The sequence below is a fragment of the Vombatus ursinus genome, unplaced genomic scaffold (assembly GCF_900497805.2).
Source record: "Vombatus ursinus unplaced genomic scaffold, bare-nosed wombat genome assembly UNPS02014814.1, whole genome shotgun sequence".
Taxonomy (NCBI): Eukaryota; Metazoa; Chordata; class Mammalia; order Diprotodontia; family Vombatidae; genus Vombatus; species Vombatus ursinus.
Window position 1 is genome coordinate 1,531,145 of NW_020954592.1, and position 12,442 is coordinate 1,543,586.

The following is a 12,442-nucleotide window of genomic DNA, read 5'->3' on the forward strand; positions in this document are numbered from 1 at the left end:
TATAGAGCTGAACTGGTTTATCTAGGGATCAAGATGTGGAAAGTAAGAGAGTGTAGCAACTGCAGGGATAGTATTTTGGGAGGGAAGTGGGAGGTTGAAGTAATGAAAGTCATTATTAGGATGAAGAATTTAGGTATGCAAAGCAGAGTGTGAGGTGGAATGACAACAGACACAATCATATAAAGGAATTTCAGAGTTTGTAAACATGGATGTGGAACATGTGTGGGTGATGATAATATCAGTTGAATAACCTCTATGCATATCCCTAGTGGGCTGGAGGAATAAGCCATGAAAAATGAGTAATTGAGAATTGAAAAGTTATTTGAGGGAATATCAATATTCATGATGAAGTCCCATATTATATAGGCAGAATTTGGGGTGGAGTAAAGACTGTGAGAGCCAAGCACTTACAAGTACACTTACAAGTTCATCCTCAGGTAGTGTTATTCCAGGGGATCGGACAAGTGTGGGTAGCTGGAAGTGGAGAGTATATGTAGGTTATCCAGGAGGGACAAAGCAGGCTTTGTGGAGCTGTAAGTGGCCACAGATGATGCCTGCCTGCAGAGTGATAAAAAAAAGCAAGGCAAACTTGATTTCACCATGGTTTATGGTTTCAGAACTAGAGGGGAAGAGACAGCTAAAGGTTGGGAATGAAGATAAGCACTCCTGAGGCTTTCCTAAAATAGTGGCCAAATCAACAAGAATTTATTAAGCACTTACTATGTTCCAGGCAATGTACTAAGTTTGGGAATACAGATACAAACAGAAAGATAGTCCTTGCCCTCAGGGAACTTATATTCTAATGAATGGAGGGAAATAATATATATTTTAGAAAAGAAGAAGCAGAAAAGGAGAGTGAGAGAGAAGGCCCAGTGCAGAGACAAAGTCCAGAGAATCAGAAACAGTGTCTGTAGAGGAATGAAGAATATCTTGTCTGTGCACTTTCCTTAAAATGGAAGTTCTGGGAGGAACCAACCCATTGGTTGGCCCTGGGGCAGAGTGTATTTCCAGTGTAAAAAGATCAGGAGTGAAGTGCACTCCCAGGTGGAGAGGCTGTAGGAGCAGAGTGAACTTCCAGGGTGAGGAGGCTGCTGTGATTAGGTGGAAACAGTCCAAAAAAGTTATGAATGATGCTTAGGGAAGGATGAAGGTGCTAAAAAGGCAATCACCAATCAGGAAAGGAGGGTCCAAGGACAGAAATCTTAGCCTCCAGGGCATAGTCTCTGGTGTACGAGGGAAGACAGCTGCCCAATGGAGGGGATGGTTAGAGAATAGGGAGGGGCATTTATACAGATGATCTCAGGTTTGTTTTTTTTTAATTATTCTGATCACCTTCCTCTGGCTGCTCTCCAATTTGTCAATTTCCTCCCATAAATGTAGCACCCCATAGTCCTGCAGGTGTGATCTGACTACAACCTAGTATGGGGCTATCACTTCTCTCATACAAGGCGCTATGCCTTTTAGTGTACTCTGAGGTCACAAAATTTTTCTGGTTACCACATCATACTGTTAACTCACACTGAATTTGAAATCCATTAACATCTCCAAATCTTTCCCAAATTGCTTTCTAATCATACTTTCTCATTATTAAATAAAACTTTTAGAACCCACAAGTAATAATACATCTATCAGTATTAAATTTCATCTTAAAATGTTGAGGTCAAAATTTAAGCCTGTCAAGATCTTTTGAATCCTGTCATCTAAAGCTACCCCTCCTGCCTTTATGTCATCAGCATGTTTGTTAATTATGATCTCTATGCTTTTAACTAAATGACTAATAAAATTTTTAAATAGTATAAAATCAACCAAACACAGATCCCTGGGGCATTCCACTAGAAACTTTCTATCAAATTCAGTTGATGTTGACCCATTAATGATTACTTTTCAGATATGTTCATTCAGCCAGTTTCAAATCCCCTTAATTGTATAATTTGATGATGATGATGATGGGGCAGCTGTATGTCTCAGTGGATAGAAGATGAAACTGTAGTCAGGAAGACTCATCTTCATGAGTTCAAATCTAGCCTCAGATACTTTTTTGGGCAAGTCACTTAACCCCATTTTGCCTCAGTTTCCTCATCTGTAAAATGAACTGGAGAAGGAAATGGCAAACCATTCCAGTATCTTTGCCCAGAAAATCCCAAATGGGGACATGAAGAGTCAGACATAACTGAAAAACCAATGAACTAATGATGATGATGATGATGATGATTACAATTTATATAGCATTTCAATGTTTGCAAAGTAATTTCCAAATATTTTCTCAATCTTCACAGCAACTAAAGGAGTTAGGTTATTTTACAAATAAGAAAATTAGGAGTTAGGTTATTTTATAGATAAGAAAATTAAGACAGACAGAGGTTAAGTTACTTGCCCAGAGTCACTCAAGTAGTATTTGAGGCAGTTATTGAACTTGGATCTTCCTGAGTCCAGGTCTAAAACTGTACTCATCTAGTCTAGCACTCACCTGGAAGGATTATTGTGAAAATCAAATGGTATATTTGAAAAACACTTAGCATGGTGCCTGGCACATAGAAGGTGCTATATAAATGCTTATTTCCTGCCCCATTTCCCAATCTACATTTATCCACATTGTCTGTAACAATAGCATGAGAGACTGTCAAATGTTTTGCTAAAAATCTAGGCAAATTCTATCTATGGCATTTTCCTGACATACTGCACAAGGTCTGTTTTTGATGGAGCAGGTTCTTTGTCTAGGTTCAATTGCTATTTGTATGACCTTAAATAAATGGTTTAACCTCTTTGGATCTCAGGTTACTCATCTGTAAAATGATGTGGTTGAACCAGATGACTTCCAAGGTCTTTTCCAACTCAAAATCTATGTTTCTGTGAGTATCACTCTTTTTTCTAATATATGAGCACATTAATTCTTCCACAGGCACTTTCAGGCATAGGTTTAAGAGAAGAAACAACAGAGGTATAGGAGTGTGTGTTTGGATCATATAGAAAAATAAAGTATTTGTTTTTATTGAAAATTTTATTATCTTTTATCAAAAATATTGATTAAACACTATGTGACACCTGCACTGTATTAGGTGCTAAAGATACAAAGACAAGAACCAAATAGTCGTTACCTGCAAAAAGCTTACATTCTAAATGGAGAAACATCATGAACATACAGAGATAGGTATATTAAAATACACACATACATACCAGATGTAAAGAGATATACATAGAGTTATACCATTGATCTTCTCCTCATCCACAAATGTTCCACACCCATTTTTATGAACTCTGAAATTCTTTTATCTGATTGTAATCAGTTGTCATTCCACCTCTCACTGTGCCTTGCAAATCTAAACCCCATTCTTCATCCTAACCATTAACTTCATTACCTCTACCTCCTAGTTCTTTCCTAGGACACCATCCTTCCTTCACCATCCACTCTTTTTGCTTCCTTGCCTTGATCCCCTGGTAAACTAGTTCAGCTCTACGCTATCCTCTTTTCTTGAATCCCTTACTTCTTTATTCTAAAGAAGATCACAGAACAGACAAGGCAATAATTTCCATAAGATAAGAGAATCCTGAATTTAGAGCTACACAGAACCTCAGTCTTTGTCTCTGTCTGTCTCTGTCTTTGTCTCTCTCTGTCTCTCTTTCTCTCTCTCTGTCTTTCCGTCTGTCTCTCTGTCTCTCTGTCTCTGTCTCTCTCTCTCTCTCTCACACACACACACACACACACACACACACACACATCTTATGTCCTTGGAAAAGAGGATTTTGAAAATTCTAACTACATTGTTACAAATAAAAGCATGAAATCATTCAAACTCTTAATATAATCTTAGTTCCTCAAGACTGAAATAGTATGATGAATGGCAGAGGGCAGGAGCAAGCATTAATTCTATTGATTTGGCAGCCAGGTAGCATAGTTGATAAAGAACAGGGATTTAGATTCAGGAAGACATGTTTGAATCCTGCTTTAGATACATGCTAGCTGTCTAACTCTCAGCAAGTCACTTAAACTCACTGTGCCTCTGTTTTCTCATCTGCAAAACGAGGATAACAATATCTTGCAGATTGTTGTAAGGATCAAATGAGTCAATACACGTAAAGCATTTTGCACACCTTAAAGTGCTGAATATGCTAGCTATTATTGTTTATTATTACTATTGCAGGTCCAAGCTCATCATAGTGGTTTATTTTCAACTTAAATATTTAAAGGCATATTTCAATTTTGTTGCTAGATCTCCCTAGTAATATATAATAAATGAAATAAATATAGTAAATTCAGATAAATGAAATAAAAGTAGGGATCTCAGGTGAATACATAGAAGGACTAGAGCTCTGTCCAGAAACCAACTAAATTGAATGCTTCTATCTCTGGGAACTTCTGCCTTTGAGATCAGCTGAACAACAAAGACTAGGAGATTAGTGCTACATTGCTCCAAATAGTTGAATAATAGGGACTTTTTAAAGTATTATTTGGCTTGTTTTTCTTTGGTCAGTGACTAGAATATGAATAGCAAGACTTCTTTTTAGGGCAAAGATAGTGGACATTATAGTCAAAGTGAAGACTGCAGTGGTAAGCAGAACTGGACTTGGAAGTCAGGAAAGACCTGGCTGGGGTCCAGTTCTGACTGAACAGTTTCTAGTCGTGTCATCTTGGGCAAGTCACTTCCCTTCTATGAGATTTAGTTTTTCAATTTAGAATGGGGACAATGTTTGCATTATCTACCTAACACGGTTCATGTGAGAAAACGTACTTTAAAAAAAAAACAACTTTAAGTTGTTACATAAATTGTTAAATAAAAAGATTTTTATTATTATTAATCAAAATTACCAAATAGGCAAAATTTGCTTTTGACAGCCGTCCCCTTTCCACATACCTGCTCACCATTTAGGTTTACTGTCATTTCATGAATTGGATTGAAGAACAAACAGCAAAGTTTCCATCTTTTTGTTTTTTTATTTGTTTGGCAGAGATTAGAAAACATACTGCCCTCCCTAGTCTACCCTCAATCTAAAAAAGAGAATAAAAATCTCTCTTCTTCAAACTCTCTTCTTCTAATTCTCATATCAAAAAGCTCTATGACTAAACTATGAAGAAATATTACATAGCTGACATACCTCACAAAAACTTTGGCATTGGTTTTTCTTTAGCTCCCATGATTCTTTGCATGGTTCCAGGCACTAGGAGGAAATGGAAAAAGTATACATTAGAATGAAACAAAACAAGAAATAATGCCAACCTGAACATTTTTTTTATACCTTAACTACATCCAATTTAGCTGATTAAAAAAAAAGTTCACAAAACCATATTCTTGAGTTTGGCATTAGTACTGCATTTAATGTATAATAAATAAAAGCAGACTTAGTGAACTTGACTGGAGAGTCACAGGGTACTACATTAAATGCTAAGAATGGAAATACCACAATAAAAGCAAATAAAAATGTTATATATTATGGAAAATTTTTAAAGAACATGAAATGATCCAGGATATCTATGTAAAACTTTATTAGAGCAAGATAGCATTGTACGCTGGAAAGTATATTACACTTAGAGTCAAGAGAGTTGGGTTCAAATTCCATTTCCTATAGTTGGTAACGTGAGTGTGGAACACTCAACCACCTCAAGCCTTAGTTTCCTTATCTGTAAAATGGAGATAAAAATTTCTGTAGTACCTATTTCACAACTACCTTTCTAATAAGGCAGGGCAAAACCCATGATATCTTTTTATAGTTGCAATGATTTTAGCCATCTAATCCTATTTTAAAAAAAACCTGCATTTTGTCAATAAATATATGGACTGAAGATATCTTGTAAAATTGCATACTAATTAACATTAATTATTTAAACATTATCACTTCTTAAGCCCAAATACTAATTACAAAGAATGTCACAAAGCAGCAGCCCAGCTTTTTCCCCCAAAGGTGAGGAAGGGAAGGTAATAAGAAAAACAATCTACTTTGTAAGAAGAGCATTTGGGTTCTTCAATTCATAGCTCATGCCTTTAGAAAACAGGTTCATTTTCAGAACACAGAGCAGAGAGTCTGCTTTGCAATGTATCTTACCTACAAAATACACAGGGAATCTCAAAATATTAGTACATATTAAGCTTTAATAAACATACTAAATTTAAACTGCTCTAAGATTTTTTGAGATACCGTGGGGGGGGGGGTGATAGTGCATGCAATCCTGTGAGGTAGATAATGGAAGCCTGACATTTGCCATATGTGGGTACCATCCTCACTGGCTCCTCCCTTTCACTAGCATCCTCTAAAACAGACTAAAGATTCAATTTTCAAACTAAAACTTTATTGGAGGAATATTGCTCTAATCCCATTGGGAGAGACCAAGGAATGTGTTCTGAGTTAGAAGCCAGGAATCCTGGGTTCAAATATTAGCCCTACCATTTATTTAGAAGCAGCTAGTTGGCACAGTAGATAGAGCACTGGGCCTGAAGTCAGTAGCCTCAGGGTGACCCTAGGAAACTTAAGCTCTGTTTATCTATTTCCTCATCTATAAAATGAAGATAATAATGGAATCTAACCTTCCTGGGCATCTAAGTGGCACAGTGGATAGAGTGCTGGTCTTAGAATCAGGAAGACCTGAGTTTAAATCTGATCTCAGATACTTACTAGCTGTGTGACCATGGGCAAGTCATTTAACCCTGTTTGCCTCAGTTTCCTCATCTGTAAAATGAGTTAGAGAAGGAACAGCAAAGCACTCCAGTATCTTTGTGAAGAAAAGCTCAAACGGGGTCATGAAGATTTGGAAATGACTGAAACAACTCAACTTGTTGTAAAGATCAAATAAGATAATCAATGTAAATTGCTTAGCACAGAGGCTGGGATATAGTAAGCACTATAAAAATGTTTGCTATAATTATTATTATTACTTACAATCTATTAGGCTTTGGTCAAGTCATTTAATTTCTCTGGGTCTCAATTTCCTTATTTACAAAATTAAGTCATTGGACTACATTACCTTTGAGGTTCTGTCTAGCTCTAAATCCATGATTCTCTTATCTTATGAAAATTATTGCCTTATCTTTTCTAGGTTTTTTAGAATTAATTTTTTTGAGCTAAAAGACCTGTTTGGATGTTGGGGGTTGTCTATTTTCCCCTGCTTTTTGGGAATACCTCTTTTACCATTGACTTTGTGTCTTCTTTTGGAGTGCAAACAGTTTTGAAAGAGGGAATTTCTCCCTTCCATCACACCAAGATGTAGTAAAAGCTACTTACTGTACAAGTGTATATCAGTGGTAGAAACATGCTTATGTATAGCTTGAAATGATGAGCTCAAGGACACTATTTCTGAATGTTAACCTCCCATGTAGTAGACAGTGGGATTCTGAATTCCCCAGAAAGCATGATCGCGTAAATTAGTCTTCAAGCCAAGGAAGTGAAATTTCCTGGGCAGCACCAGCTTTAGGAATTGTCTTGTGGTTAAACTCAAATATAGAATTCTTTGAGGTTGAACTCTTGGGCACAAACCAACCAAAGGTAGAAGACTATTTTTTCAATAGCACACATCTAAGAAAAGGAAGAGAATCTCACTCAGCAGCTGAAGAACTAAAACTAAGGCATGAGGATGAAGAGACAAGAAATCTGGACCTTGATATAACTATTATCACCATGAGTTGATTGTATAGTAAATCCAAGTAAGTACATGAAAAGGGTAATGAATGTTTAGTAGACCCCAAAATGTGTTTGAGGTCAAGAGTGGGTCGAATGGGCTATTTGAAAGCTTTAAGTTACTTATATGTTCATGGATCCCTATGAATCCTTGTCCAGAATATTTTCTGGAAATGGGGAGGGGTAGGAGGTGGCACATAATAAAAGCCTGTCCCATATCTGATACATATATTGTACATTAAAAGATTATAAGGCTTGAGAACTGTTACCCACATTTGGAAAAAAAATAGATATGAACTAAATCTAAGTTTTATTGCAGTGATTTCCTCAGACTAAATTCTGCTAAAAGTGTAATGAGGCAAAGAAAGAAACTGACTCTATTTGGTTCAGGTTGCCAGGATCAGATCTAGTTTGTGTGAGACCAGAATCTTTAGAGAGCAGTGGATGATACATTACATTGCTTTGACAGAAGGGTGGTAGGTAGAATATTATTAGGAGAGACTAGAAGCAGGGAGACAAATAAGCTATTGCAATAATCCTGAGAAGAGTGATGAGGACTAGAATAAAGGTGGTAGCTGTGTCAGGCAGGAAAAGAAGACAGATTCAAGAGATGTAGAGATGTTGTGCAGTAAAACTGAAAAGATTTAGCAACTTCTTGGACATGGTGGAGATGGAGGGAAGATAGGAAGCACAAAATAATTCTATGGTTGTGAACCTAAATGACTATAAGAAGAGTAGTGTTCCCAATAGAAACAGGGAAGCTAGGAAGATGGAAACATAAGGAGCTCCATTTTAGACATATTGAGTTAGAGGTTTCTATGGACATTCAGGTGGAGCTGTCCAAAAGACAGAGATGTGGGTTTATAAACTCAAGAAAGAGAATAAGGCCAGCTATGTAGCCTGGGGAGTCCTGTGCATAGATGGAAAATATTAAACTCATGGGAGGCAGTGAAATCATCAGTTAGCTGCTCCTCTTCTTCTCCCTTACCTACCTTACCTTACCCCCTTCCCCTCAAAAAAACATACTAAATTTACTTCTAAGCAGCTTCCAAAATCCTCAGACACTCGAGTCAAAACAAATACCTTCTAGTCTACTTTGGCCAGTTTTCAAAATGCTAATGATAGCTAAGCATAGCTATCAGCTTGGGATTCACACTTATTCAATTCTACATCTCTGTGGTCTGTCACATTTAGCCAAATTCATTTTAAAGTTATAACTCAACTTCTATTTTTCTTTGCAAAAGAAAGCATCAAGTTATATTTTAGAACAAATATGTATACATATATATACATATGTATATAAATTATGCCTCCAGACCCATTGAAAAGACAAAAATCACTGTTATTTTCCTATGACCTGAAATACTTGAGTAATGAGCTTTTTAATAATTTATATGCCAAGATTTGCATATCAATTTATCACAGCTACCTCTGGGATTTTAAGCATATATTCTACTTTCCTTATTTCTAACAACAACTTATCAGTACAACTGAAAAATATAATGCAAAGATGTTATCAATGACAGCCAATATTTTCTTATAACAGCCTGCTACACAAAGTAACAGACAAGAATGTGTGTCTGGGGGTACCAAGCTGAAAGAAACCCCAGAAATAGTTTGCCAAAAGCTCTATTTCTGGGGTATTTTGTCATTCTTTTGGCCAATAAAATAATTTTAAACAAAAGTTTAAAAGAGAAAATGACAGACATTCCTCTCACACCCCATATAGGAAAAGCATATTCCCCATTTTCCAAGATAATTAAAAATGCTTGCCAAGAATCAGCAGTTCAAAGTCCTTCTGTGATAGTAGAGAATGTGAGAGAAAGAATGTCATGAACAATCATCTGCTTTGGAATTCATTACAGGCAACAGCTACAATTACCATGATATTTTATTGCATGTGACTAAAGAAAGAGTAAGACAACACAAACTTGATGTTTTTAAGGATTTTACTTGGACTGAACCTGGTTCTAACATTGACTGCTGCTTCAAATGCAATAAAAAAAGGCTTCAAAATTCAATGTGAGTCCAATACTAAGAAGGGTCTTCAAAAAGTTGTAAGAACAATGGACTTAAGAATATGAAGTAATCTCAGGTTACTTCTCTGATTTTTCTTCTCTGAAAGTCAGTGTTTTTTTTTACATGTCCTTTGTAGTTGATTTGGGTATTTGTAATAGATTAAATAACTTATTTACTCAAAGTTGTTTTTAAAACAATATTGCTGTTATTGTATACAATGTTCTCTAGGTTCTGTTCATTTCACTCTTCATTATTTCATGCAAGTCTTTCCATGTTTTTCTAAAAATCATTAAGCTCATGATTTCTCAACATCCAAATATATTCTTGACAGTCAACCATCTGCTAATGAGCCTCTTCTAGCTAAATTAGGTTAATAAAATACTAGCTCTAAATCATAACTTTATTAGGCCTGACCAAAGCTTACTCTCCTCAAGTATGGCCTTTAAGAATCCAGTATCTCCTTCATGTTTAAGAAGTCTCTTTAGTGTGGGAGTACTATGATTGTCAAAAAAATCTGAAGCATAATTTCAGATAACGGTGATATATTTTTGCATGCTGCATTCCAAAAAATGTAAAATGAAATAAAAGATACTCAAAGAAATAATTTGCTTTAACTCACTGTTGGTTAAAAAGAAGTAAATAAGGCCATAGAGAGGAGAGAGTTACATAGATTTATCTTGGGAGAAAATGGTAGTTAAAGAGAGAAGAATGAATGTTATGAATCACAAACTACTATACCTGTCTTCAGTTAATTCTATGTATTAACAACAGAACACTTTTCCTAACACACATTATTCTATTGAAGAAATTTTAATTATTCTCTATCAAATCATGTCCAAATTCTTCAGTGTAGCATTTAAAGTTTATATGCACTAGCTACACCTTACTTAGCAAAACTTATCTTTTGCTATACATTAATATGAACAATTTCCTCCAGTAAGGCTCCTCTCTACTCACATACCCACACACACACACACACACACACACACACATACACACACACATATGCACACACATACACATATTTTACTCATTTACAGTATCACATAATGCCAGAGCTGGAAGAGACAGTAGAGATAATTAAATCTTACTTTCAGATTAGATGGCAGCGTTTAAGGTCATAGAAGGGCCCAGCTTTCCCACAAATATCCCAGATATTTGGGCTAGAACTCAAAAATCACATATGTAAATGTAGAAAAGTAGAAATATTAAACCTATCCTTTAATGACAACTAATAGAAACTATAATTCATCAAAGACCTTTATAGAAAGGATTCAAATTTAAACGGAAATGAAATAACTTAATCTTAAAGAATTGGCAGGTCAAAGAATAGATCATAGAAGTAATGGAAACAAAAACTTTTGGGAAGCAACCAAAATAGTCCTTAGGAGAAAATTATATCTAATTTCATCAACAAAAAAAGAAAAAGAAAAACAAATCAACAAATTGAAAAAGCTGTTAAAAAAGAAAGACTTAGAAAGCATCAAATCAGAAAAGCACATACTAAATAAGAACATAGATGTTCTGAAAATTAAAGAAGAGATTAACAAAATCAAAAAGAACTCCATTTAATTAATAAATGTCAAGATATTTTTAAAAACTAATAAAATAGAAAAACTATTAACCGAGGGAGAGATAAGGAGAGAGAAAAAGAAGAAGAAGAAGAAAAAGGAAGAGGAGGAGGAGGAAGTGGAGGAGGAAAAGAAGAACAAGGAGAAAAAGAAGGGGGAGGGGGAGAAAATAGGAATGTTTTGCCATTGTCAATTTTTTTAAAAAAGAGAATTCACAATAAAATATGAAAATATTCATGTGACTATTAGAAACTATTTTACCAAACTACATAGCAACAAAATCGATAAATTAAATTAATAAATGTTTACAAAATGTAAAATCCCTAGATTAACAGAACAAAGGTATATTTGTTTAAGAGAATCTGGATCTCTGAGAAGTGGGGAGAAAATATCACAAATTTGATAGCAATAGGTGCCAGTTGATTGAGGCCTCTATATGCAGGTGACAACAGGGAATTCAGACTAAAAATCCGGGTACTCAGGGGATTGGGCATAGTAACTACTCAGTAGTAACATCATAGATAATTAAACAAAATATGTGGGAAAAAATGAAATATGTTTAAAAAAAGAAAGACATCCCACATGTGAAGCATGCGTTTTTCTCTGTCAGGCCAACTCAGATTTAGATCTCAGAAGCTATCTGTTCAACACCTTCAGTTGACAAAGAGGCAAAACTGAGACCCAGCAGGGAGATTAAGTGATTTATTCTAGATCACACAGGTAATGCCAATAGTGGGATTTAAGTCCAGGCCTCCTTGGTCAGACCCATGCTGTGGGAATATCAATATGGCAGCTATACAGAGGATGAATCAGAGAAGGAAAAGACTCTATCCCTGGGTGGAGGGATTCCAATAAAGTGCTTTAATCACAGTGAAGGCAAGAGATAATGAGAACCTGGTCTACATGACTGTGATGTGGGTAGAGAGAAGAGACAAGATAAACTATGATACTGACAGGCTTACAAAGTAGGTATCATCTTCAACTTCTCACTCTCTTTTATTTCCTATACTCTATTAATATTGCCAAGTCTTGTCAATTCATAACATTTTTCATATATGCTCCCTTTTATCTTCTGACACTGCTACCACCCTGATGAAGGTCTTCATAATTTATATCTGTACTATTGCAATATCCTTTTGGTTGATCTCTCTTTTTCATGTCTCCTCCCATTCCAGTCCATCCTCTACTTCACTCAGACATCAAATTGATCTTCCTACAATGCAGATTTGTCCATATCAGGACCATATAAC

The 12,442-nt window shown here is 35.7% G+C and overlaps 1 protein-coding gene across 1 annotated transcript in view; it reads right to left on the reverse strand.

Annotated features, from left to right (window-relative positions):
- Positions 1–12,442, reverse strand: part of ANOS1 (anosmin 1) — a 229,863-nt gene that overhangs the window by 92,537 nt on the left and 124,884 nt on the right. The window contains exon 3 of the mRNA XM_027835293.1: positions 5,092–5,154. Coding sequence (XP_027691094.1) covers positions 5,092–5,154 — 63 coding nt within the window. The remainder of the gene's footprint in view (positions 1–5,091; positions 5,155–12,442) is intronic.